General features: G+C 53.7%; 2 protein-coding genes across 7 annotated transcripts in view; both read left to right on the top strand.

The window, feature by feature from the left end:
* ATCAY (ATCAY kinesin light chain interacting caytaxin) overlaps window positions 1–19,782 on the top strand; it is a 42,997-nt gene extending 23,215 nt beyond the window's left edge. Inside the window, exons 7-13 of one of the 2 annotated variants that reach the window (XM_082381724.1) lie at window positions 291–422; window positions 1,088–1,174; window positions 4,756–4,854; window positions 5,600–5,635; window positions 8,037–8,108; window positions 9,109–9,141; window positions 11,026–19,782. In XM_082381724.1, coding sequence (XP_082237850.1) covers window positions 291–422; window positions 1,088–1,174; window positions 4,756–4,854; window positions 5,600–5,635; window positions 8,037–8,108; window positions 9,109–9,141; window positions 11,026–11,035 — 469 coding nt within the window. In that variant the 3' untranslated portion in view covers window positions 11,036–19,782. The remainder of the gene's footprint in view (window positions 1–290; window positions 423–1,087; window positions 1,175–4,755; window positions 4,855–5,599; window positions 5,636–8,036; window positions 8,109–9,108; window positions 9,142–11,025) is intronic. The other variant, XM_082381725.1, reaches the window with a different exon arrangement.
* A 1,065-nt stretch (window positions 19,783–20,847) lies between these two features.
* On the top strand, window positions 20,848–25,233 carry NMRK2 (nicotinamide riboside kinase 2). 5 transcript variants are annotated; one of them, XM_082381730.1, is made up of 8 exons: window positions 20,848–21,005; window positions 21,651–21,740; window positions 22,769–22,859; window positions 23,431–23,479; window positions 23,564–23,720; window positions 24,075–24,146; window positions 24,523–24,629; window positions 24,902–25,233. In XM_082381730.1, the coding sequence occupies exons 1-8, from the start codon at window positions 20,980–20,982 to the stop codon at window positions 24,985–24,987; spliced, it is 678 nt and encodes a 225-aa protein (XP_082237856.1). In that variant the 5' UTR covers window positions 20,848–20,979; the 3' UTR covers window positions 24,988–25,233. The 5 variants fall into 5 exon arrangements, with proteins under 5 accessions (XP_082237856.1, XP_082237858.1, XP_082237859.1 ...); XM_082381729.1 differs by having other exon boundaries at window positions 20,867–20,919; XM_082381732.1 differs by lacking the exon at window positions 21,651–21,740 and having other exon boundaries at window positions 20,855–21,005.
* Window positions 25,234–27,655: the final 2,422 nt, after the last annotated feature.

Raw genomic sequence — 27,655 nt, 5'->3', positions numbered from 1 at the left:
CCCAGGATTAATGGAGACCATGCATATAAATCACTTGGCATCTAGTAAGTGCTCAATAAAATAGTAACTACTACAATCACTGTGCCCACTGACACAAATTTGGGGTGGGCTGGGGTCACCCCCCACCCCCCGCCCCGGGCCGAGTATGCCAGGACAGCCAACAACACCTGAACAGGTGTGGCTGGCAGAGGCAGAAAGGGCAGGTGCCCCGGGGGTTCAGTCCCGGGAACTGGGCTTCCTGACTCTGAGCCCCTCCGTCGGGTCCCCTGTCGTCTGTGTCCCGTGACCAGGTACGTCATCAGCAGTCTGGAACTCCTTGTGGCCGAGGATTACATGATCGTGTACCTGAACGGTGCCACGCCTCGGCGAAGGATGCCCGGCATCGGCTGGCTGAAGAAGTGTTACCAGATGATTGACAGGAGGTGAGTGGGCGGGGCTGGGGGACCTCCTCGGGGTGCAAGGGGCCCTGAGGTCCCTCTGAACGGTGTGCCATGGTCAGCTGGGGCGGCCGTAACAAAGCGCCAGACTGGGTGGCTTAAACAATAGATACATGTTGTCTCCTAGTTCTCGGGGCTAGAAGTCCGAGATCAAGGTGTCTGCAGGGTTGGTTCTTTCTGGGGCCGTGAGGGAGAATCTCCCCGGTGGACACCTGTGTGCAAATGTCCCCTTTTTAGAAGGACACCAGTCATAGTGGATTAGGGGCCCACCCTACTCCTATATGACCTCACCTTAACTAATTTCTCCTACAGTGACCCTCTTCCCAAATAAGGGGGCTGCAATTCAACATGCCCATAATAGGTGCTCAGAACCAGGGGGCCCCCAGAAAATCTTTCAGAAATGGGAGACGCTGTGGCCACGAAGTCAAATGCTCAGACTCTAAATTAAGAGAGGTTGGAGACCAGACATCAGCTCTGCCACCTGCAAACTCTGCGAGGGGGCTTAGCTTTACCGAGATTCCACCTCTTCCCTGCCAATGGAGATAATCATAGCACCTCTTGGGCACAGAGAGAAGGTAACACCGGTTAGCTGCTCCCTCCCCGGGGCTTTCCCAAGGAGCCCATCTTGCTTCCTCTGTCTCCCCACGCAGACTGCGCAAAAACCTGAAGTCCTTAATCATTGTCCACCCATCCTGGTTCATCCGCACCGTGCTGGCCATCTCCCGCCCTTTCATCAGGTAAGATCATGACCTGTGCCCGGAGAGCCACCTGGGTTTTTGTGTGTCTTATTTTTTAATCTGCATTTTCCAGCTCCTCTCTGATGAATCTATATGGTTGCGTTAAACAGTTTAAAATCATATGTATTGTTATTTAGTGACGAACATCACATCACGGGGTGGGGGGTGGGGGTGGGAATAGTAACAACCAGCTCTCCCATATTGAATGTTGGATACCTTTTAAAGTTTACAAGCCACAGCCCTGAAAGGTTGACTTTGCCGCGCCCATTTCATGGATGAGGAAACTGAGGCTCAGACTATTCCAGGGAATCACCCAGAGTCATACAGCAAGGTCACCAGCCCACCACACGCCCTCAGAAGGAAGCCCAGCTCCATCCACTCTGGAATCTGTGAGGGAGGGGCATTAGGATGCCAGGAGGGTCTGACCCACTCCTGGACAATGATGTGGTGAACTGATACATGTGTGTTTTGGGGGTGCCGAGACTACCCTCAGGTTTGATGATTTACCAAGAGGACTCACAGAACCCAGAAAAGCTGTTGTGCTCAGGGTTACAGTTGATTACAGAGAAAGGACGAAGACTGAAATCAGCAAAGGAAAAAGGTGTGTATGGGATTCCAGGAGAAGCCAGAAGGGAGCTTCTGATTGCCCTGTCCCAGTGGAGTTGTACCCAAAGCCCTTCGTTCTCCCTGCAATGACGTGTGACCACGTGTAGGAAGTACTGCCAATGGAGAAGCTGATCCTGGTGTCCAGGGTTTCCACCAAGGCTTGGCCACACGGGGATGGAGTCCCCACGCAGCCCCCTTAGTTCCTCAGTAACTGATATGATGGCCCAAGACCCCGCCAGGAAGCACATCTTTAGCACAGACTATGGGCCCCGGGTAAATGAAGACACTTACCAGATGGGACATTCCTAGGGCTTACAGGTGACCTCCTGTGAGTCTCAGAAGCTGGTTCTTTCTTTGGAATGTGCACGAGATAGAAGCACCTGGACACACAGAGCAAGTGAAACAAAATTAGTCATGTTAAACGCCCTCGTCCATCACATAAAACTAAACGTACATTTAATGTAATATAATTCAAAACATTGAATTAAATGAAGACCCTTCATTTCCACGTTCCCAGTGAAGAATCTGTGATGAGTTTAATAGACGGGGTCAAACTTGGCCTTGAGAGCATCACAGCGCTGAGGCAAGGAGGCAACTTCAGACGCTCTGTTCAGTGACTCCCAAGCACCCTCAGACATTTGCACATTAGTGAAATCAGGCCTTTAATACACTAATTACGGGTCATTTGTGCTAATGATGACAATTACCGGGCAAAATGGTAGACACACACTTCAGCCTAACAGCATTGCCTTCTGTCCTCGACATCCCGTAATTCGGGAACCAAAATTTGCCTTGAATGCAGATAATGCTCTCACTTTGGGTTGCTTTTCCTACTTTTATTTTATTTTATTATTTTTTTGGCCATGCTGCACAGCTTGTGGGATCTTAGTTCCCCGAGCGGGGATCAAACCCGCGCCCTCGGCAGTGAAAGCGTGGAGTCCTAACCAGAGGACCCTCTGGGAATTCCCTGGGTTGCTTTTCCTGTGGTGAATTTCAAAGATCTCATTCTGAGCTTTCAGAGAAATAGGAGGGGAGAGTGGGGTAAAGTAAGCTTCCCTGTTTAAAAGCCGAGGGAAGTGGAGACAGATTCTGAGCTGCCACCCAGCCCTAGCCCTGAGGTTCTGTGATTGTATCTCAAAAAGAACTCCTGTTTATTCCACGATGATCTAAACATGGGCACATGCCTCGCCCTGGACTGGAATTCTCCCTCCCGAGAGCCCTGCTTCCCAAGACAGAGGTCAGCTCACAGGCAGACAACATCGTCACATGGAAACCGGGTACCCGTTTCCAACAACAGACATGGCAGCTTTACCATGGCGTCCTCACGTTGGGATCTCGCCTGTATTTATAGCCCACTGCTCAGACCACAGGTGTCGCCTCTGTGCCCCCTAAAAACACCTTTGCAACCCATCAGATCATCCACCCTCAGAGCCCCCCAGACCCGGGGTATTCAGGTAGAGTCGGTCAGAGACTCACTCCCTGTCCCTGGGCCCTTTACTTTTCTGTCACACCAACTGGAGAAAGAACTCATGTTCCAAGAATAATTTTTTTTAATTAAGGAAATAAATTTCAGGGGCTTCCCTGGCGGTCCAACGATTAGGACTCTGCGCTTTCACTGCTGAGGGCACAGCTTCAATCCCTGGTGGGGGAAATAAGATCCTGCAAGCTTTGTAGCTCAGCCAAAGAAAGAAAGAAAGAAAGAAAGAAAGAAAGAAAGAAAGAAAGAAAGAAAGAAAGAAAAGAAATTTCAACTGCACGAAAGCGGTGGGGTTTATTTATTCCAGTACACATGGCCGCTTTGTGACTTTCTGTGGGAAAACCGTCTATCATTCCCTGATCGGTTACCAGTGGCCTCTGCTGATTAACCTGTGTATTTTTCTCTTATGGACACTGCAAAATGTAACATTCCTCATGGGTCTCCATTTTCTCCGGGTGCTGGAAAGTTTGAGCCGAATTCTTATCTAATCTCTAAAAATAGATGTAAAACTTCTTGACACAGTTTTGTAACTATGTGACTCTATCTTACTTTTTTTCTTTTCTTTATTGTTATTTGATTATTTTATGACTTAGTGTCCTGTTACGTTCTCTTGGCCTTATATTTCTCATCTTTAGAAAAACTGATGTGAGGGACTTCCCTGGTGGTGCAGAGGATAAGACTCTGCACTCCCAGCACAGGGGGCCCGGGTTCCATCCCTGGTCAGGGAACTAGATCCCACGTGCATGCCACAACTAAGAGTTTGCATGCCACAACTAAGGAGCTTGTGTGCTGCAACTAAGGGGCCCACCTGCCGCAACTAACAGCCGGCGCAACCAAATAAATAATTTTTTTAAAAAGGAAAAAAAAACTGATTTGACCTTGAAAAAAGTTTATTGGACATTTTACCAAAATTAGGTTTAAGGTAATTTTTTAAAAAAATAATCACGAGTTCAAAGCAACGCGCTGGTGACAAAGCACCTCAGTGGGTAGCAGACGGCCAGAGCTGGGGTTTGGACCGGAACAAACCATTCATCCCGAAAGAATGTGGAATGAATCAGCAGTCCCCATGTGCACCTGTCTCGTGACCAAATGACTACTGGTGCCATCCGGGCAGTGGCGATTGTGCCAGAAAAGCATTCTTGGGAAGATTCACACAGAGGAGCAACTCCTGGGGAGGATGGAGCCTGGAGTCTAGCAGCGTCTCTTTCCTCTCTGCTTCCTTCAAAGAATTTCCTCAGCTCAGCAAGGACTGGTGTCCAACACGTGGTCCAGGACGCTTCTCTTCTTGCAAGGGGAGACCCCGGGTTCTGCTCTGTTCCCCCACTAGGGGCCAGGGGTGGAGGCTGGCACAGGTGGGGAGGGAAGCTTGGGCGAAGGTGCTTGGGGCATCCCGGAATAGTGTTGTGTGTGCATCCCTGCCTGCCATCGCTCCTTCTGGCCCTGAGGAGCCACCCTGAGGGCTGGCTTTCAGATGTCTCCCTGCTTCTTCTCCCACCAGCGTCAAGTTCATCAACAAGATCCAGTATGTGCACAGCTTGGAAGATCTGGAGCAGCTCATCCCCATGGAGCACGTGCAGATCCCAGACTGCGTGCTACAGTGAGTGTCCCTGGGCCATGGGAACACCCCCCGCCACCTCCATCCCCATTGCCCCCGGGCTGCTCGCCTCTCAGCCCCCTCTGCTCAGCCCAACCGAGCTGCCAGGGAACCAGACCTGGCTGGGAAAGCAGAAAAGAAGGAAATACAGTGAAACAAGCTCCTGTGAAATTACAGAACACAGCGGGCCTGGCTATCTAGTGCAGGCCGGGGGCCAGTGAGCCCTGGCCCCCTGGCTTGTCTTTATAAATAAAGTTTTATTGGCACACGGCTACACCCATCCATTTACAAACCATCCACGGCTGCCGTTGAGCTACAACAGAATCGAGAGGTTGCCACAGAGACTGGCCTGCAAAGCCAAAAATACTGATTCTCTGGCCCTTTACAGAAAAACTTTGCCCTGATGGAGGGGCCTGTAGACCAAACCCACGTCAATGAGGGGGTTGCTTTATACTGGCTGTGTTCGGGGCTGATGCAAAAAATGTCCGCTGAGCCTCATCTACTCCAGATGCTGGAATATACCAACCAAACAGATATCCCCTGCCCTGGGGTGGGGTGGGCATGGGCAGGCTTGTAAAGCAACTGCAGGAAACATAAAAAAGACCAGTAGACCCATCAACTCCGGCTGTCCTTTCTGCTCTAAGACCTGGCGTGTATTCAGATGTGACAGTGAGATTGCTTCCCTGTTCCCAGAGGGAAGGGGATTCCCAGGCTGCAACTCATGTGCTTTCCTTTCTCTCTCTTCCAGGTACGAAGAGGAAAGGCTCAAGGCCAGGAGAGAAAGGTCTGTGCGGAGTGGCCTGTTCCCCGGGCCAGGTTAGGGCTGGCGCTGAGCCGGGCCCACAGCTGGGGGGAAATTGATGGTTTCCGCTCAGTGGGGACCCATGTCATGCACGCACGTAGCTCAAGGCCCTGTCCTTCTCTCAAGGGCTTGGAGTCAGGTTCAGGCTCAAATCCAGGCTCCCTCACTTAGTCACAGAGTGACATTAGTCAAGTGAAAAGTTCACAGCCACGCTGAGGGTTATTGTGAGAAATCAGAACCAATGTAACCCACCGGACAAAAATAGTGGACTCCATAGAGAGTTCTCCTAGTAATCCTGATGACAGTGGGGGGAACACAACCCGCTCCATGCTCGCCCCTGCCAGACTTAGCCCAGAATCGCCCCTTCACTGACTTATTGGCTAATTTTCGAGAGTGGCAGTGCTCACAGAACTTCAGGACTATTTCGGTCCCACCCAGTTATGGAGCCCTTATACCATTCCTGTATCCTTTCTCATCCCCCCCATCCCCACCCCTCCGCTCCAAGAGGAGGGCAGGGCCAGGATTCTTAAAAGCGTCTGATAGACCGGGAATCCGAGGCTCAGAGAGGGCAAGGCACCTGCTCAAGGCCACACAGCAAGTCTGAGAAAGAGTTGGGGCTTTCAGTGAGTTGAAAGCATGCCAGGCCCTGTGCCAGCCTGGGGGAGACTGAGGCGATTAAGACTGAGTCCTGGTCCAGAAGTTTCCTCGAAGGGCAAAGGGGAGGGTTGCCTCACCGAGTGAGGAAAGCAGATCCTGGGGCAGGACAGGTGATGTTGGCAGATGAGACACATAATGAGAAAAATTACGGCGGCTTCACACAGCGTCGTTTAATAGTGATGAGTGTGAGTGGAGTGGAAGGGGGCATGGAGGGCAGCAGGACCCGCCATTCCACGCCTTCCAGGGAGTTTTCCTCCTTCCCCTCCTCTCTCTTCTCTACTCCCTCCCTCCCTCCCCTTCCTCTTTCCTTCCTTCCTGTCTTGTTTTTTTGTTTTTTGTTTTATATCTTTAGTTGCGGTAAAATACACAGGACATAAAATTCACCATCTTAACCATTTTTAAGTGCACAGCCCGGTGGCATTAAGCACATTCACATTGTTGGGCAACCATCCCCACAAGACACCTCCAGAACTTTCTCAGCTTCCCAAACTGAAACTCTGTCCCCATGAAACACTGACTCCCCAGCCCCTCCCCCAGCCCCTGGCCCCCACCATCTACTTCCTGTCTCTGTGGACCTGACTCTCTAGGACCTCGTGTACGTGCAATCAGACAGTATTTGTCCTTCTGCGTCTGGTTTATCTCACTGAGCATCATGTTCCCAAGGTTCATCCACATTGTAGCAAGTGTCAGAATCTCCTTCCTTTTTAAGGCTGAGTAATATTCCAGTGTGCAGATAGACCACATTTTGTTCATCCATCACCTCTCGATGGACACCGGGGTGGTTTCCACCTCTTGGCTCTTGTGAATTGTGCTGCTGTGAACACGGGTGTACAGTTGTCTATTCAAGTGCTTGCTTTCACTTCTTTGGGGTGTATATAGACCCAGGAGTGGAGTTGCTGGATCTTATGGTAACTCGATGTTTCATCTTTCGAGGAGCAGCTAGAATCTTTGCCACAGCGGCTGCCCCATCTGACATCCTCACCCCACCAGCCATGCGCAGTTCCAATTTCTCCACATCCTCGCCAACATAGTAACAAATGTTCTACGTTTAAGGTAGTGGCCATCCTGCGAACTTCCCTGGCGGTCCAGTGGTTAAGACTCTGTGCTTCCACTGCGGGGGCTGTGCGTTCGATCCCTGGTTGGGGAAAGGAGATCCCGCACACCACATGGTGTGGCCAAAAAAAATTTTTTTTTTAATTTTAAAGGTAGTAGCCATCCTGATGGGTGTGAGGTAGTCACGTCTGTCGGTCTGGCTTCTTTCTTTTCCTCCCTTTCTCCCCACCCCCAGGTCCCCCTCTCCTCTGTCTCTCTGTCTGAGTTACGCTCCTCCTGCCTCCTGAGGCTTAGCTATGGATGGGAGTAGAGAGATGACAGGACAAGCAGGGCGCCCACCTTCCAGAATCACAGCACACGGGCAGCAGCGTCCAGGGAGCAAGTGCATGAGGCCCCTGCGGCGGCGATAAGCTGAGATAAGCGCACCTAAGGAATGGCCCACAGCCCCTCCCCCTCCCCCCCCGCCAACCATCTGCGTCCACCTTCATGAACCCCTGGCCATCCCATCACACAGTCCACCCTCTGGGCCCCTGCGTTTCCCCGGGGGCAGCCAAACCCTCTCCTGATCGCTGTCGGGACATGGTGGGTCCAGACAGAGGGGCCAGTGGGAGCTAAGAGCCCCTGGGCCCACTTGGCTGGCTGGTCATCCGTCGTCACCTCTTTCTGTCCCCAGCGCAAGGCCGCAGCCAGAGTGCGTCCTGCCCAGGTCTGAAGAGAAGGCAGAGGCGGGGCTGGCGGAGGACAGGTAAGTGTGTGCAGGTGGCCACAGGGCCAGAGCCCACACCCGCGGGGGGCTGCTGAGCCCAGGGAACCTCAGATGAAGGTGATCTGACATTACCATGGTGCTGAAGTAAGACCACCACTGTGAATCGGCCAGCATGAGGCCCATTCCATCGAGCCATTTTAATGTAAATTTAGTGCATCTGTAGTTTTGGGCAACCAGCACCTTCTCCAGTTCCAGAACATTCCACAGCACAGAGGGAGACCCTGTACCCTGTTAAGCAGTTGTTCCCATTCCTATCCTCCTTCTTTTTCTCCTTTTTTTTTTCCCGGCTGGGCCGCAGCATGCGAGATCTTAGTTCCCCAACCAGGGATAGAACCTGTACCCCCTGCAGTGGAAGCACGGAGCCCTAACAACTGGACCACCAGGGAATCCCTCCTTTTTTTTTAAATCCAGCAACTCTCTACTGACAGTCCTTTAGTGCCTCACCCTGGGATGTGTAGACAGACGGCACGACCCCCTCCCTGGCCTCTAGAGGCCTCTCACACCTTTCCTGTCTCTTTCTTCAGGTCTGCCTCCCTTGTCGTACCCTCCTTCTCCTGTCCTTGAGCTCCTTGAGGGCAGCGGTTGCATCTTGGGACCACTGCCCCCTCCTCCTCCCACCCTGCATCCAGCACAGGCCAAGCACGGGGACCAGGGGCAGCTGATGTGGCCGAGAGACTAAGATCTGCTCTCAGATGAAGGTTCCAGCTGGTGACCTTTGTGCAGGTCCCAGTGGATGGGTTCAGCCTTCCCAATGGGTGGACCTGGAGCAGCAATAGTGATTTCATTTTGTGGCAGCGAAGGGGCTCAGCCATTCTCACGACTGCCTGTCCTGGCTCATTTGTTACACAGCTGACACGTGCTGACACTTGCTTTGTGCCAGATCAGGGTGAAGCCATATTGGCCCTCATGGGTCTCATGGCCAAATGCCAAGGGTCCCCAAACAGGCAACTAATGCTGAGACTCCTTCCTTTTCCCACAGGTCTGCTCTGGCCACAGAAGATCAGGAAACAAGGTGGGTGGGAAGCGGGGCGATCTTGGCACCTTTTTTGGAAACATTCTAAGTGGAACCTACCCTGGGATGAGTGCCTCATGACTTATTGTTGATGGAGGGAGGATGCTGCACCAGGGAGGCAGGGAGACCGTGGTTACCATGACAACAGGGCCTCCTCTGGGGCCAGGCAGCCGGTCCCTGCTCCACTCCAGCGGGGCGTCATTAACGGGAGGCCCCAGAGCTGAGCCACACAGCGACCCTGACTGAGATGTCCACCCAGAGCCAGGCCCCCTGAAGCCCAGGATTTTACTCAGCCAGAGGGTGCACTGTCTGCCCACAACCTATCTCAGTGTGTCTGCCTGGCTCTGCATGCCAGGAAAAGCCTCCCTGTGTGTCACGGGTCCTGGAGACCACCCTCGGGGGCAGTGGTTTGCTAGAAGGACTCACAGGACTCAGCAAAGCTGATCTGCTCACAGTTATGGTTTATTAAAGTGGAAGTGTGGGTACAGCTCAAAGTCAGCAATAGGAAAAAGAGTGTGGGGTGGGGTGAGGGGAGACAGGTGCACGCTCCCAATTGTTGTCTCCCAGGGGAGTTGTTTTGGGACAGCCCTTAATTCTCCCAGCAGCCAGGTGTGGTGATTCACACCAAGTGTCACCAACCAGGTGTGCTCATTTGAGCCCTGGTGTCCAGGGTATTTACTGGGGGTCAGTCATATGCATGGTGGACCACCCACGTGGCTGACCTTAGTCTCTAGCCCCTCCAGAGGTTGAGCTGATACCACATGGTCCATGGCTCCTGCCTTAAATCACATTGTCAGCATAGACTATCCAGGGTGACCCCAGGTCCCAGGCAAACAAAGATACTCTTATCAGGAAGGACGTTCCAAGGGCTTAGAGGTGACCTCCCAGAAGCCAGGCAAGGGCCAGACCTTTCTTTGGAAACTGCAGGGTTAATCCTTGACCACACACTCTGCTACAAATATGTTACATGGCCCGGCCACATGCCTTAATACTACCCATGTGACCCAAGAAGCCCCAAGCTGAGAAATAAACATCAAAAATCATCTTAGATGAGTACTGCCCTGGGGACACTGAATAGAAGCAAGTTCTCAATGCATATCTGACAAGACCATCTCAGTCCTTCTGGAGCTGAGTTCCCATCCACAGACACAAAACACGCAAGGAAATCATTCACCATGAGAAAAAGTCGGCGGGTACAACAAATAGCAGCATTAGACCTCCTCCTGGGAATCCTCAGGTAGAGATGATAAAAACAAGCATGTTTAAAATGATTAAATACATAAAAGAAGGAATGGTTGGGAGCAATGGATGGATGGACAGATGGACAGACAGATGGACAGGTGGGTAGGTGGGAGGGTGGATAGATGGATGGATGGATGGCTAGGTAGATGGACAGGTATATGGGTGGATGGGTGGATAAACGGATAGATAGATAGGTGGATGGGTGATGGATAAGTGAATGAATAATGGATGGATAGGTGGATGGACGGATGGATGGATGGATGGGTGGATGGACGGACGGATGGATGGATGGGTGGATGGATGGATGGATGGTGGATGGATGGGTGGATGGGTGCGTGGGTGGATGGATGGACAGATGGGCTGGTGAGTAGATGGTTGAGATGAAGCCTCCCTCCAGTCTGACTGAGGGCAGCAGCCCTGGGGCCTTGTTCTTTGGCTGGGGCACCAAGAGAGAAGTCCCCTTCAGGACCACACCTAGAAGGTGGGTGACAGGTGGCGGACCTTGAAAGGCAGGTGCCACTCTTGCTGCTGAGGGCACACCGAAGACGATCAGATCATTCTTTTGGATTCCCCACGCATGGAACATTTTCCACTTTCTTTAAATACAATAATAATCACTTGACTGTGTTTCTGCCTCTCCAGCATGTCCTGAGGTGACGTGAGCACAGAGGAGGACACAAAAGAAGATCCCAGATGCCAGGAAACCTCTGTCGGACGCCCTCTGACCCTGGATCTTGTCCCCACCTCATCCTGAGTCACAGTCTCCGGGGGGTGTCCGTCTCCTCCATCCATGTCTGAAACCCAACATCCTTTCCAGCTGCTTGAAAACTTTTTTTTTAAATGATGCAGTATTAGTGCGTTCTGGAAAAGGACCCAGTTCTCCACCCTCCCACACTCATGAGCTCATGGCCAAGAAGAGCAAGAAGCGTTGAGCATGGCCTGTGTGTCCTTGGTGGCCTCAGAGACCCCCCACCACCACCACCACCACACCACTGCACAGAATCCTGGTCAGGACCCTTCTCTTGCTTGTCACCTGGTTCAGGTTGGAGCCACAGATGCCCATCGACTCCCTGGCCGGGTCTGGATTCCTTCTTGTGCCTTTCCTGCCAGAACAGCCCCCGCAGCCCTGGGCATCTGGCCTGGAAACTCAGCCCCCACCCCCAGCAGCACCGTGCCCCCCGGGCACTGCCCAGCCTTTGAACTCACAGCTTTTCCTTTGAACAGCCCTCCCCTTGCCTCCTATAACTTCCACCTTCTTAGGGAGCATCAGAGCCCACAGCACCAGTGAGGGCCGCTGATAATCATCCTTGTTCTACAGTTGTGAAACCACATCCCCCTCAATCTAGAACATTCTCAAGCCCCTTGAACGTGGAGGCCACGCCACAGGGCAATCCCAATCAATACCTCCTACCGAGGGAATGAGCCTCCCCACTTCCCTAATCCCCCCGACAACACGGGGTTGGGATGCGCCCCTTGGGCTCCCACCAGGAACAGAGGCCGAGAAAGCAGTGCTGAAATAAGCTCATCCCAGAAACGCAGATCGAGAAAAAGGAAGATACAGGGTACTGAACGTTCGAGTATTACAAAGGTCACTGGGGAGAATAAAAACCAGCGGCCTGGATGCTACGACCACCTGCATTCAAAGGAAGCAGATATCCTTAGGACAAAAAAAAACATTTTTCTAATGCGGTCGAAACGCCAGTCAGGTGGGCGCTAAAGGGAGTGAGTTCCCCATCTCTAGAGGCATTCAAGAAAAGGCTGGACGGTACTTGCACAAAGTGGTCCTCTGCGGTCCCCTCCAACCCTGAGAGTCTCTGTTTCTATAAATCTGAGCAAAAGTCGAGCAGGTGCATCGTCCGGCCCCTCTTGCTGGCCCTGTAGCTGGCTTCTTAGCAGGTGTCATCCAGGTTTGGTTGACCCTCCCTCCCCCAATAATTTCCCAGTAGGAGATTCTTGGCCTCAAAGGAGATGTTGAATGCTTCTCCACCTGGGACATCAAGGGGGTGTGTTTAGGGTTATCCCAATGGCAGGAGGGAGCCAGTGGCGTTCAGTGCTGAGCGAAAGGGACAGCAGTGCTTCCTGCATGTCAAGGAATTGTCCCACCCCAAATGCCAGTGGCTCCCGCCTTGGAAAATTCGGGGTTTCTAAGCAGCCTCGGGCCTGCATCTTCTGGAACCCAGCACTGCTCCTGTGAGGCCAGGGCATTTGGGCGTCTGGTGGGGTTTTTTAATTTGTGTTTCTGCTCTGTTTCCCAAATGTCAAGTAAAGGACAGGGACCGTGTTCCAGGCGCAGATGAGTTACATGGAGCCTGAGGCAGGAGAGGCTGGTGGATGGGCCTCTGCAGGCTGCCCTCCGAAAGGCCGCCCCATCCTGGGCCCGCTTGTCCCCCACCCCTGCCCAGAGCGCCTCCTTTTCTAAAAGGTGCCTGGGCACCTGCCAGGTCACCCCGAACTCCAGGTTCAGGTGGCTGGCTCTGCTCAGCTGAGAGGGACACGTGACCCGCGAGACCCGCAGGTCCACAGTAAATGCAATAACTGCTGGAAAGCCGGTGCCCCACTGGAGGAGAAGAAGGAGCCTGGGATAGGAACAGACGCATTCCACCTAACCCGACAATTACTGAGCGGCTGCAGAGGCGACAGAAGCACGAAAGAGGCAGACCCATCCCGCCCTCAAGGAGCCTGCAGCATAACAAGAAATTCCAGCACGGACCCGCTGGTTCACCGTGGCCCACCGACCACCCCTCCGGACCACCAGCAGCCATAGACAACGGGCAAGTGGAACCAAGGACCCCAACCCAACTTCACAGCCCCTCCAGAATAGAGAGAGACCCCCGGGGTAGCTGTCTCTAGGTCGGCCACCTGTCCACAGGTGTGTGAAGTTCTGAGGCACAGCTACGTCCATACGGGGCCACTGTGTCCTCGGTAGCACCTAGGGCTGCTACCCACACCCTCTGAAATCGGCTTTGCGAAAGATTTGTATCCGCGGGGCAGTTTTTGGCTGAGATGCAACGGATGTCGAGCCCTCCTTGTAAAGGAACATTGCGTTTTCCTCTTGTGACACACGGGATGCATCATAAGTCCCTCCCCAAGTCGTAGTTCACACACCCATCCTTCCGACGGCGAGTTTTGTGGTTTTTAAAAACAAAAACAATTCATTCTGATTACTGTCGTGATATGAAGGCATCATTTCCATGAGCTTTGGGGGATTTTTATGTGAAATGAATAAACTATCACTGAGAAGGGAGGTTTGTGACTTTTGTCCACGTCCAAGGGATGTGGCACTGGTCTTGGTCACGGTGCAGAGGGAGGAGCTTTCACGGGATGGGAGGGGGCACAGCTCAATGCCAAGCGACCTCAGGCAACCTTGGGTGACTTTGGGCCATGGCCTATATCTCCTCTTGCTTCTATCTCCCATCTGCAGAATGGGAGCCCCGGCTGGGTTCTTCCCGAGGCCCCTTTTGGCTCTGCCTGTCTGTGATTCAGGTTCCTTTCCTGTCCCCAGTCTTCTCTGCAATCAAACTTAGTCAACAGTTAACAATATTAATTACTACTATTAAGCAATTCTCCAATCCCGGGCAGACACCAGCTGGATATCCTACAAATTTATCTCAATCCTGACACTACCGGTTTGGGCAGACCTTACAGGCTAAGGGTTCAGCCCCACAAGACGGCCCTGACTTCAGACACCAGTCAATCTCAGGTCCTAGAATAGGGTACAATTCAGCAATAGTTAGATGGAAGAGATGCAAAAGGTGATGTGTGGGGAAGGGGGCGGAGCTTCCATGCCCCCTCTGGGCACCACCCTCCCAGCACCTCCCTGTGTCCACCCACCGGAAGCTCTACAAAAATTGTTTGGGGATTTTCATGGAGGCATGATGGATTACACCACTGGCCGTTGACGAAAGTTCCGTCCCTCTAATCCCAGGGTCAGTGGGGTCCCCTGGCCACCAGCCCCGATCCTGTGGTTATAGGGCGTTTCCAAAAGTCACCTCGTAGCATAAACTCAGGTGTGGTTGAAAGGGCTTGTTATGAAAGCAAAGGATGCTTCCTTCATCTTTATTATCTGGAGCCATTTCAGGCACAGAGGACATAAGACCAAATATTATCATAAAAGGGACTTCCCTGGTGGGCCAGTGGTTAGAACTCCACGCTTCCACGGCAGGGGACACGGGTTAGATCCCTGGTCGGGGAAGTTCCACATGCTGTGCAGTGTGACCAAGAAAAAAAAATTTCCAAAAAAAAAAAAGTATATATCAAAAGATGTTCCCTCTTCTGACATAGGAAATTACAAGGGTTTTAAGGGCTGTGTGCCGGGAACTGGGAACTAAGTCCAACTATGTTTCTTATTATAAATCATAATATCACAATAATAATAACAGTAGCAGTAATAATAATAGTCTGAGTCCAACCTAGCACAGGCCCCATGTTACTGAGAGGGGGGTCTGAGGCAGAGAGAGGGTATGTGGCTCAGCTGGGGTCACCCGGACCCTGAGTGATTGGTCTGAGGTCTGATTCTGGGCCACCCCCGGCCACCCCATCGCTTGGCTGGAGACCCACGACCCTCTGCCAGCTGCAGGACATAGGGGGCTGTGCCCCTCAAAGGGTCAGAGTGGACCCTCCCATGTCAGGTACAAGAGGAGTCCTCCCGTTGTCCCCGCCCAGGATTTTGGGACCTGCTGGTGGCAGGGATGCCAGGACAGGTGTGAGGTCCACACAAAGTCACCATCAGGTTGATGGCGGGAGCTGGCAGGTGCCAGCCCACCTGCCTCTGCCCTCCTGCTCCTCTGATGTCCAGTGAGGTGCCCTTCACCCAGCGAGAAGGTCGCTTCACGGGGGCTGGGAGGGGGCCTCAAGTAGAGGGGGCGAGCTGGCATGGAGGCGGCGAGGAAGAGGTGTTGAAGATGGCAGAGCTGGTGCTGGGATCAGGGGGTGCCCTCTTTGGAGGGGATGGACCCGCCCCTTTTTCCCACCCCACCGAGTCTCTGATTATCCTAAGGGGGTTCTTGCGAACCTCATTCATCCATTCGTTCATCCATTTGCTGAGCACTGGGGATCCCGCAGGGCCCAAGCACCCCTTATGTTGCTCCCAGCCCAGTGGGGGAGCTTGACACAGGGAACCAGGGCCTCACTGGGGACCAGGAGGAAAGTCCAGGAAGGGTCCCTAGAGGGAGGGTCCTCGGTGACTGGAGACCAGAGAGAGAAGTAGCAGTTAGCTAGGCCAATGGGTGGGCGGAGAGGTGTCCCCGGCGGAGGGCTCAGCAAGGGCAAAGTCCTGGAGGCCAGACAGAGCTGGGTGAACCAGGAGCAGGAAAATGAAGGGCGGCTGGAGTGCAGGGGGGTGCTGGGAGGAGATTTTTACTATTAGCGGCATTCAGCACATTCACAATGTTGTGCAGCCATTACCTCCGGTCCAGAGCTTTTCCATCCCCCCAAAAGGAGACCCCGTCCCCATTAGCAATCACCCCCCACCACCCCTCCCCTAGCCCCTGACAACCAGGAATCCAGTCTCTGTGGATTTGCCTGTTCTGGACGTTTCACACTATGGGACAGGATGGTCACTTTTAATAACCTTGGACCAGTGGGCTGTTTGAGGATCGGCAGGTCTGCCCAGGGAGCCCATGTGCCAGGGTGAGCCGACCATGAGGCCTCCCAGCAGTGCCCTGCCAGGGCCTCTATCTGGGCATGTCACCATGTGGCTTGGGCCACATGCCCCACAAGGAGGCTCCCAGGAAATTCTTGCCACTGAAACTGAGCCAGAGGTCACACCCAGAGCTGGCTTTCCCCCTGCCTACGGGGCAGCTGATGGAGCTCAGTGTCACAGGTCCGGCCACGCTGAGCTGCCAAGAGAGGCAACTGAGACCCAGAAGGGGCTGGACGGGGGAGAAGGGGGTGGGAGCCAGTAGACAAGAACCCTGTCTTGGCCATTTGCTCACTCTGCCCCTGGTGGCCACCTTTGAAGTGAAGGTCACTGCTCCCAGTGACCTCTCCTGACCTCTGTGCCAGGCGAGTCCTGCCTGAGGCCACTAGGTGAGTCCATTAACCAGTTACCAACAAGGTCCATCACTTTCTGTCTCCACCACTGGTTGGCCCTCAGCAGCTGTCTTGGCCACAGCGGGTCCTGCCGGTGGAATCGGGGGGGTGAGGGAGGTCATGGGGGTCCAGACAGGGCAGGGCCTGGGCATGAGGACAGTGGGCTTCTTTTCTTTTCTTTTCTTTATTTATTTTTAGTTGTGGCATGCAGGATCTTTGTCTTTAGTCGCGGCATGCAGGATCTAGTTCCCTGACCAGGGATCGAACCCGGGCCCTCTGCATTGGGAGCGTGGAGTCTTAACCACTGGACCACCAGGGAAGTCCCTGTGCTTCTTTTAAATGCAAATAAGAATGGGGAGGTGTGTGGCAAAGGAGAGTTGAAACAGAGGAAAGACAGCCCCTGGTCTGGGTTTTTACAAAGCTCCTCCCTCTGGCCGTCATACAGAGGTAGTTGGTTTAAAGAAAAACCAGTGCCAGACAGTTCAAGCTGTAAAACCGGATTGTACTCAGGAGCCATTGCAATGGCTCCACTCCTAACGCAGCACAGGCAAGAAGGTTCACAGCCAAGGAGCCGGTGGGGTCAGTGGACAGAGAATCACTAGGAGGAGACGTGAGGGGTAAGGGGGGGATTCTGGCTATATTGACTTAGCAGATTCTTGCTGAAATCCCCTCGTGCCGGTGGCTGGATTCAAAGATCTCCTGCCCCTCCCTGTTTCATTCATTCCCTCTGCTACCATTTAGGGAGCCTCTGCCTTTTGTGGACCCACCCTTGTTAGGCACCCGGGACACATCAGAGAACAAGACACATCTGGCCCTGTCTGCCCAGGAGGGAATGGGGATCCAGAAAGGCTTCCTGGAGGAGGGGACGGACGTCCAAGCTGACACAGGATGGCTTAGTCAAAGTTAGCCCAGGGGAGGAGGATTGGGTAAGAGGAGAGGGGTTCCTGGAAGAGAGAACAGCATGTACGAAGGCCCTGTGGCAGCAGCTCTGGGTGCTGAGGGACAGGTAAGTGATGGGTAGGGCAGGGCATCCTCCCTTCATAAAGCCTCCTGGAGGTGGAAGCCCAAGGCCAAAGAGAGCCTCCCTCCCTTGGTTGGGGCCAGCAGCCTCCCTTTATAAAGATGAGAACAGGTGAGGCACAGAGAGGCAAGGGTGGGGCCTGAGCTCCCCCAGGTGGCAAGTGGCAGAACCAAGATTCAAATGCAGGATTCTTAACCAGGGGTTCTTAAAAGTGTGTCCAGTGTGGGTGAGGGTGGTGGTTGCTGAGACCCTTTCAAGGAGTCTTCAAGGTCAAAATCACACATGAGCAAAAGATCCATTCAAAGTGCAAAGACAGGGACTTCCCTGGCGGACCAGTGGTTAAGACTCTGTGCTCCCCTAAGATCCCACATGCTGCACAGTGTGGCCAAAAATAAAAATTAAAAATTAAAATAAAATGAAAAATAAAACAAAGTGCAAAGATAGACCAATGGCCTTTAATGGAGCAGAGAATGAAAGAGAACAGGCCACCTTCATAAACCTCTACCTGCCCAGTTCGGGTGTAGGACAAAGAAGACTACCCACGATGACCTAAAAAGGCGAAAAATCCTCCTCTCTCTGTGTGAAGCTGGGTTTTCTTCCTATACATCAACCGAGACAACTACGGAAATGGGCTGAACGACAAGCAGATGTGAGAATCCTTCTAAACCAGATATTAAAGAGATTTGCAAAAATGTAGAATATCACTCTTTTACCTAAAAAAATTTTTTTTAATTTCAACAAGATGAATTTATTCTCTGACAGTTCTGGAGGTGAGGAGACTGACACGGGTCTCACGGGGCTAAGATCAAGATGTGGGCGGGGCTGGTTCCTTCCGGAGGCTCCAGGGGAGCATCAGTTCCCGCCTTTTCCAGCTTCTAGAGGTGCCGCATCCTTGGCTCACAGCCCCGTCCTCCATCCTCACAGGCAGCAGCGGGGTATCTTTCTGAACCTTCTGCTGTAGCTACATGTCCCTCCCCTGTGATTGTAGCTGGAAAGGTTCTCAGTTTTTTTTGTTGTTAATTGAGGTGAAATTCCCATAATATACAACTAGCCATTATTGTAAAGTATACGATTCAGTGACATTTAGTGCGTTCACAATGCTGTGCAACCATCACCTCTAATTCCAGAACATTCTCATCACCCCAGAAGAACACCATATAAGTAATCACTCCCTATTTTCCCTCTCCCAGCCCCTGACAACCAGGAACCCACTCTCTGTGTCTGTGGCTCTGCCTGTTCTGAACGTTTCCCGTCAATGGAACCACACACTGTGTGTCCTTCTGTGTCTGGCTTCTCTCTCTGAGCATCGTGTTCTCAGGGTCCATCCATGTTGTAGCGAGTGTCAGTGTTTCACCCCTTTTTGTGGCTGAATAATATTCCATGTGTGGATGGAACACAGTTTGTGTATCCATCATCTGTGGATGGACACTTGAGTTGTTTCCACCTTTTGGCTCCTGTGAATTATGCTGCTATAAACATTCATGTAGAAGCTTCTGTGGGGACATATGTTTTCATTTCTTTTGGGTAGACACTTTGAAGTGAAATTGGGTCATAAAACCGCCAACTGTTTTCCACAGCGACTGTCCCATTTTCCATCCCCACCAGCAACACACAGGGTCACCGTTTCTCCCCATTCTCACCAACACTCTTTATCGTCCATCTCTTTGACTATGGCCATCCTAGTAGGCATGAGTTGTGTCTCATTGTGGCTTTGATTTGCATTTCCCTGATAATCAGCGATGCTGAGCATCTTTTCACGTGTTTGTTGGCCATGAGTATATCTTCTTTGAAGAAACGTCGATTCAGATTCTTTGCCCATTTTTAAATTGGGTCATTTGTCTTTTTGTTGTTGACTTGTAAGAGTTCTTTATATATTCTGGCTAGTAATCCCTTACCATATATCAATATATGACTTGTAAAAATTTTCTCCCACACCCTGCTTTGTCTTTTCACTTTCTTAATAATGTCGTTCAATGCACAAGAAATTTTTAATTTGATCAAACCCACTCCCTTAATTTTTTATTTTTAAAAAATGTTATTATTTTTCATTAAAAATATTATATTTGGGACTTCCCTGGTGGCGCAGTGGCTAAGAATCCGCCTGCCAATGCAGGGGACACAGGTTCGGTCCCTGGTCCGGGAAGATCCCACATGCCGTGGAGCAACTAAGCCCATGCGCCACAACTACTGAGCCCTCGTGCCACAACTACTGAAGTCTGCGCGCCTACAGCCCATGCTCTGCAACAAGAGAAGCCACCGCAATAAGAAGCACGCGCACCGCAACGAAGAGTAGCTCCCGCTACGCGCAACTAGAGAAAGCCCGCGTGCAGCAACAAAGACCCAACACAGCCGAACATAAATAAATTAAATAAATAAATTTAAAATATATGTATTATGTTTATGTGACCATGTAGTGATCAGTTGTCTTTTTTTTTTTTTTTTTTTTTTTTTAGTTGCAGCATGTGGACTCTTAGTTGCGGCATGCGGGATCTAGTTCCCCCACCAGGGATACGAACCCAGGCCCCCTGCATTGGGAATGTGGAGTCTTACCCACTGGACCACAAGGGAAGACCCTGGTTGCCATTTTTTAAAGTTAACAAACCTTTAATTTTTCTCAGTTTTAATGTATAACGTGGTAAATATTATCCATGATGATAATCCATTTAAACAAAAGCTCCCCGGGGCCTCAGTCCTTTTCAAGAGTGGAAAAGGGGTCGTGAAACCAAAAGGTCTTCTCTGGTGGGGAGGCGGGGTGGGGCATGTGGTCCCATCTAGTCAGTAAGGGGGCTGGGATCAGCAGGGCCCTGCCTACCCCACCCCCTAGCTGCTGAGAGGCCTGAGGCCAAACGCAGTGACGCCAGCCCTCACATGGGCGCCCGCTGAACAGCCCCTGGTGTCACGCTGAGATTTCCTGGCGGCCAGGGTCACCAGAACGAAGCTTAAGCTCATCTTGGCATCAACCCCCTTGGAAAAGGAAGTCCCCTGCCGTGTGGAACCTCTGGGGCTGGCCCGCTGCTGTCGCTGGAGACGGGGGAGGGGGGTGAGTTCCTTTTCTCAGCCCCCAGAACCGGCCTTAATGTCAGGGTCAGGCGAGGGGACACACCGGGCTGGATATTTTTAGGGAGGGAAGAGGTGTGGCTGGTTATCTGCCCCGTGGGCAGTCTGGCTAGGAGGGGGCAGGCGGGGAGGAGGAGGAGGGGGCAAGAGGCAGCGGGGTGACTTCCACCCTCACCCCCCTGCCCGGCCGACCCGTGACTAATTTAGGCAAAAGACAGCGTGGAGCTATTTCCATCCAGTGGGAACAGGTGCGGCGCCCCCAGCGCTCTACCCCCCCCCCCCCCCCCGCTCCGCTTCACCGCGCCGCCCGCGCTCCCCATAGGCCGTGGGCCGCCTCCCTGGAGGCGGCCTCCGGGCTGCCCCAACCTATAAAGGCGCAGGGTTTTCTCAATGAAGCCGGGACGCACTAAGGAGTCGGGCCCAGCCAGGTACCAGGGAGTCGGGAGTTGGCCTGCCAACCGCGGTCCCCGCCGCTCCTCCGCGCGGAGATGAAGTACATTGTGGGCATCGGAGGGTGAGCGTCCAGGGCCCCAGGCGGACCGCCCCGCGAGGGAAAAGGCGCGGAGCTCGCGGGAGAGGCCGGCCGGGTGCTCTCCCGTGCGGGCCGAGGTGGCCTGGGCAGGAGGCCGGGGAATGAATGGAGGGCTGCCTGGCGACTGGTGTCGCAGGGACCCGATGCCCAAGGTCGGAGTGCGGGGAGGTGTCTCTGCCCTCTGTTCGGCGCAGGGCCGCGCGCGGGGCCCAATTTAAAATTTCCAAATGGAAGTCACTTCCCCATGCCGCACCCCTGACTAGATTCGGGGGGGGGGGGGGGGAATAGAAGACTTTATAAAGCCCAGGCCGACCTTCCTTAAGGCGCGTGGGCGGGGAAGGGGAGTGAAACTCCGACCCCAGGGAGGCACGTGGGCAGGTGCTGCGGGGTCCCCAGAATGGCACTCCCCTGACTGTGTGGCACCTGCCTTTGCAGCCACTTCTGCTGACCCCAGGCAGGGGCCTTGCCTTCCTGGAGATTTATTACCAGTAACCAGGCCTTTTTAAGATGATGCCTTGGAAGCATTTCGCATAAGCAGGGCTGGCTTGGCGCTCCCACCTAGGAGGTCACCCTGGGTCCTCCCCCTCTTGGTTTGATGCTCCATCACCCTCTTGAAATTCCTAATAGAGTGAGACCAGGGCCCTCCATTTCTGCACGTTCTGTAGCCGGCCCTGAGGGCACGGTGTATCTTTCAGCAACAAGTCAAATTAACATCAGGTATGTTCTAACCTGCTCTCCTTAATGTATGGGGGTCACCTTTCCCATTGGCCCTTTTAAACAGCTGCAGGTCCCCCCCTTCCACACCCAGCTTTCCACCCCTGATTCCTAGGCGAGGGACAACCAGGTCAAGGGGACACTTATTTCCAGAAAGGCCTGACAGTTAGCCTTCTCTGTCCTTCAGCGGCCCCAGTCCAGAGTCCTTAGGGTGACCATCTGTCCTGCTTTTCCTGGGACTGAAGGGTCCCCAGGATTTGGGACTTTGAGCACTAAAACCAGAGACGTCCCGGGCACACCAGGATGAGGTGGTCACCCGGCTTTGCCCATTCCTTTTTTTAATAATCCTTTCCCTTTGTCATAAGGTGATTATCTCGTCCCGGTTTTGCAGTGAACTGCTGGTTTTCCTATCACAAATATTTTTTTCTCCCCCAGTTTGCACTTGCTTTAACAATTTGGCTTTTTTTAAAGCCCTGCTGAGGCTAAGTCACACGTGGGCCTCAGTTTCTTCGAGCTCCGGGCACCACCTCCTGGGTTTGCAGTAACACTGGACGAGTCTGAACACAGAAAGCAGTGCTTCCATGACCCCAGCCAAGACTGTGTTCGCTTTTTTGTTTTCATACCCTCTGCCCCCTTTCTCTGTTTCATCAGGCAGGTGAGCACAGGCCCTTGCCTGGCCCTAGTGGGCAGTGGGCAGTAGTGGGCCCGGCAGCCCAGATCGACTTGATTAGAAAGCCTCCTCTGACCTAACATGAATAGAAATACCCTCTTAGCTCTACTGTTTTACAGGCCTGTGTTTGTTTTGCTTTTTTTGTTTTTGGCCACGCAACTTGGCTTGCGGGATCTTAGTTCCCAACCAGGGATCGAATCGCGCCCCCTGCAGTGGAAGCGCAGTGTCCTAACCACTGGACCACCAGGGAAGTCCCTACAGGCCTGTGTTTTAGATTTGAGTCTGATCCTGGGGGCCCCTCAGACCCGGACAGGTCCAGAGAGGGGACCCAGGCAGCCTCACGTGTATGCTCTCCCCACAGCATGACCAACGGCGGCAAGACCACACTGACCAACAGCCTCCTTAAGTCACTGCCCAACTGCTGTGTGATCCACCAGGACGACTTCTTCAAGGTGGCTGCCCTGGCCAGGGGCGGGGGGTGGCAGCCCCGAGAAGGAGACTCAGGGGAGCAGACCCCTCCCGGGGCACCCTGGGCTAACCCGAGTCGGGAGATCGAGGGACCGGCGATCTCGGTTACTGAGCACCTACTGCGTGCCTGGCACGTTCTCACGGCACACCCGTTCCCCATGGGACAGATGGGGAAACTGCGGTTCCCAGAGGGGGCGTGCCACCTGGGTGGTACCCTTTATCCTCTGCAACTCCACTTTCCCATCTGCAAAATGGGCTCTGAGCCCGCCCTTGATGCTTTGTGGAGGGTGAGGGAGTAACTAGATCATAGATGCAAAATCCCCCCGCTCCTGGTCCCAACAGTCACAAGGTTGGGGAGGGGTTCTGAATGCCAGCCTGGAGCCCCACCCCCACCCCCGCCTGGGACCTCGGAGCCTATGACTATCAGCTGCAGGGGGCCGAGGCAGGCAGGGGCACCCAGACCCTCACTGGGGGCTCTCCAGGCGCTGTCACCCCAGGGTGGGGTAAGGTGGGAAGGCGGGCACTGAGCCCGCGGCTTGGGCTCCTCTGTTTCAGCCCCAAGACCAAATAGCAGTTGGGGAGGACGGCTTCAAACAGTGGGACGGTAAGGACGGACGGCAGCCCCGCGCCCCCTGCCCTCGCTGCCCCATGGCCCCCAGCCCACCAACACTCGCTTTCCCGCCCCCAGTGCTGGAGTCCCTGGACATGGAGGCCATGCTGAGCACCGTGCAGGCCTGGATGAGCAGCCCCCGGAAGTTCGCCCGTGCCCACGGGGTCAGTGTCCAGCTGGACGCCTCAGACACCCACATCCTCATCCTGGAAGGCTTCCTTCTCTACAGCTACAAGTGAGCATCTCCAGGTCTGGGCCCCGGACAATCCGGGCCCTCCTAGGTCACCAAGTCTCTATTTTGACAGACAACCTTGCTGGGTGACCCTGGGCAGGACATCGTACCTCTCTGGGCCCATCCAAATTGGGAGAGAGGGAGGATTCCATCCTCAGGGTGGGGGGCTAATGTGGGCATAGTAGGAGGCTGGCCGATGCTGGTCCCCTCACTCATCCCTAACCTAATCAGCCCAGACAAACCGCCACACCTCCCCCAACCAGCCCTCATCACCCAGGAATGTCCCTGGAGGCCAAGGCCATGGGGGGTTGTGTACTTTGACCCACGGGCGCTGACCGGGTCCCCTACCCCTGCCAGGCCCCTGGTGGACTTGTATAGCCGACGGTACTTCCTGACCGTCCCGTACGAAGAGTGCAAGTGGAGGAGAAGGTGAGCCTGGGGGCCCTGTCTGCATTCCCAGGTGGGACCAGGAAACTGGGTAATGCCTGCTGGACACACGGCCACCCTGAAGCTGCAGGCTGACGGGCAGCAGGCACCTGGGTGGCCAGTGCTGGGTTCCAGAGGCCCATAGCCTGGGGCCTGGAGAGTGTGGCCCACCCATGCCCTACCCTGGACATCTCCCAGGCCCACCGGGGAAAATGCTGGAAGTTGGGGCACCCAGGCCCCACCACGGGGCCCCTGAATCAGTGGGGTCCCCATTCTCAGTGGTGCTGCCCCGACCTAGTTCCTGCACCCCAGGCTCTGCTCATGGCACCACCCTTGGGTGACATGGGTGTTGCTCATTCTTGCCCATCTCCCTCCCCAGTACTCGACGCTACATGGTCCCCGACCCCCCCGGCCTCTTCGACGGCCACGTGTGGCCTATGTACCAGAAGTATAAGCGGGAGATGGAGGCCAATGGCGTGGAAGTTGGTAAGTCCCTGAGTAAGATAAGGCCAGCTCCTCCCCATTGGGACCATTTGGGAAACCTGAAAGTCCCTCCTCGAGTCTCACCACCAGTCTCTCTCGCTTTGGGCCCCAGAGGCTGGTCTGTTCCCGCAGGCTGACTCTGCAGGCCAGCTTCTTCCTGACCAGCAGTCCTCCAGTCCTCTGTGCGCTGGCCGCCCGCCTCCTGGCGGCAGCCCCAGTAACCCGGGCCGCGGTTGGGCTCCCAGGGCCCCTGACTGTGGCCTTTCTGATTTCAGTGTACCTGGACGGCACGAAGTCCCGCGAGGAGCTCTTCCACCAAGTCCTGGAAGACATTCAGAACTCGCTTCTGAACCGCTCCTAGGTGTGGCTGGAGAGGAGGGGCCCAGCCCCCAATGCAGGGACCCAGACACAATTCCGGCCACAGTACGGCCAGGCTGGCGGCATCCCAGCCAGACACTGCGTGACCATTTCCCTTTGGGGAAGTCTGTACATATGAGAGTGGAGGCCCCACTCACAGCCCAGCATCTCAGGGCCCGGGCATTCTGTCCTGAGATGCTTCTGTAACCTTGATGGCGGCTTACATATTAAACCTGATCCTGTTTTTTAATCGTTGGGGTCCAGCCTGTTGTGTTCGAGGTGCTGAGAGGGACCCTCCTGCCCCGTCTCCTTGGTGCATTGGTGGCATCGGGGGGGCGACACCAAGGGCTCTGGGCAGTTACAGTCTCCCCCTGTTGGACCCATGGCAATGTGACCCTGGGTGGCTGCTTGAGGGTCTTTGGGCCTAGCTTCCTCAAAAGGGAAATTTCCTGCCAGCTTTCAAAAAACAGCACAGCACGGCCCAGAGCAGGGGCTGGGAGGTCAGCCAAGCCTGAGGGTGCCCCTGGCTCTTAGCTGAGCCCTGCTGTCACTGCACTCCGGCGCCTCCTCCATGACTGGAGCTGACACCTACTTCTCATGACCCAGGATGCTGGTAAGGACACACTCTCTGTCCCAGGAACCACATCTCCCTGAACCTTCCCTAGAATGTTGGTGAGGCAGTTTATCGTATACACCCATTTCACAGATGGGAAGACTGAGGCTCAGAGATGGTCAGTGGCTTGGGAGCTGGGATTTGAACTCAGGTCTCCTCAGACCCTGTTCTTTTTGCCCAAGGGAGGTTGGAAGGCTCCCGTGGAGACTGAAGACAGGGTGGGGAGGGGGAGGGTGGATGGAGCAGGGGTAGACAGGAGGAGGACAGGGTACCCCTTGACCTGAGGGTGATACCCCAGGGCCAGCCGTGGAACTGTAGCAACCCACCCCAATCAGTCCAGAAGGGCAGGAAAAACCTGAAGTGTAGACAGTTTTGGACAAAGCCATTGAACATTTGGAAATTACGGGGAAAAAAAAAAAACCAATTACCATATGACCTAGCAATTCCACTCCTAGAGAAGATTAACCAAAAGGATTGAAAACAGGTGTTCAAACAAAAACTTGTACATGAATGATTCAAAGTAGCACTATTCACAGTAGCCAAAAGGTGAGAGCAACCTAAAAAGTCCATCAAATGATGGATGGATAAACAAAACATGGTCCATCCACACACAGCCTTAGGAAGAAGGAAAGTCTGACACTCAGTACAACATGGATGAACCTTGAGGACATGATGCTCAGTGAAATAAGCCAGACACAGAAGGACAAACACTGTATGATTCCACATATATGAAATGTCCAGAACCAGCAAATCCACAGAGATAGAAAGTAGACTCATGGTTGCCAGGGGCTGGGCTTGGGGGGGAAGGGGGGGATGCGGGAGTGACGGATGATAGGGACAAGGTTTCTTTTTGGGGTGATGGAATGTTCTGGAATTAGAGGTGATGGCTGGTTGCACAACATGGTGAATGCACCAACTGTCACTGAATTGTTCACTTAAAACGATTAATTGTATGTTATGGAAATTTCACCTCAGTAAAAAGAAAAGGAAGGGATGGAGGGAGGGAGGGTCAGGGCACGGGGGCAGTGAGGGTTCCGTGTGCTTTCATGCTGTACTTGCAGTCGGTGGCAAGAAGGCTGTGGGGCGAGGAGTGTGGGTGTCCAGAGCCCTGCCCCTCACTTGCCACACAACACTCCCACTGTCCTCTGAGCTTCCTGCAGTGGCATCCATGGAGTGGGGTCTCCATGTGCCCCAAGGCTCCCTGCCCTTCACCACAGAATGGGCTGGGCAGCAGGTCGGCCCTACAAGTCCCGTCCTGCCCTGGATTCGGGGTCCCAGGCTCCTGGGAAACCGCTCACTTCCTGTGCCCCAGCTGGGGGGAGCCTCCCACTCGGCTGCTGCCCCTTCTAAACACAGCCTTCCTGCCAACAGAAATCACCTAGCGGTGCAATCACCACTGCCCTTTGTCCCTGTGGCCTCACAACCCAGCACAGAGCAAAACACAAAGGAGACAGTGGTAAGCAGATGGACAGATGGACGGCAGCAGAGCCGGGAGTCCCCGCTGGGCCTGGGGCTCATCCCTGGCACTAGCTTCAGCTAAGGCCTCATGCAGCCCTTTCCCCACCAACCTGAAGACCCAGTGCAGATCACTAGTAGGGTGACCAACTGTCCCTATTTTCCAAATACTTTCCCTTTACTTTTTTTTTTTTTTAAATATGTTGCGTGCCTTGCGGTATCTTAGTTCCCCGACCAGGAATTTGAACCTGCGCCCTCGGCAGGGAAAGCGCGGAGTTCTAACCACTGGACTGCCAGGGAAATCCCATCCCTTTACTTTAGCATGGAAAGTCCTGCTTCCCCAGAAATCCCTCAGAACCAACCAACCGAGATGGTTGGTCACCGTATCTGCTAGTCTGCTGGGGTCTGCAGAACAGAGGTGAAAGGGCCCACAGGTCGAGAGTCAGGAGGGGCTGGGTTCCCGTCCCTGCCAGGCCATCGACAAGCTGTGTACCTAATGGCTCAGAACACCATGTCCTGGTATGTTTGAGCAGGATTTGAATCTGTTAAGACTCTCCTTGCTTCAAACAAACAAAACCAAAAAGCAAACGACACTATTATGGGC

This window comes from Balaenoptera borealis (genome assembly GCF_965194805.1).
Source record: "Balaenoptera borealis genome assembly, chromosome: 2".
In the NCBI taxonomy this organism is placed as follows: domain Eukaryota; kingdom Metazoa; phylum Chordata; class Mammalia; order Artiodactyla; family Balaenopteridae; genus Balaenoptera; species Balaenoptera borealis.
This window is presented reverse-complemented; position numbering and strand designations above follow the sequence as displayed.

Coding starts and splice junctions, on each gene's coding strand:
- NMRK2 (XM_082381729.1), top strand. CDS start 20,882: ATGAAGCCGGGACGCACTAAGGAGTCGGGCCCAGCCAG. Junction 21,741..22,768: donor ACAAGTCAAATTAACATCAG/GTATGTTCTAAC, acceptor CTCTCCCCACAG/CATGACCAACGGCGGCAAGA. Junction 23,721..24,074: donor TTCCTTCTCTACAGCTACAA/GTGAGCATCTCC, acceptor TACCCCTGCCAG/GCCCCTGGTGGACTTGTATA.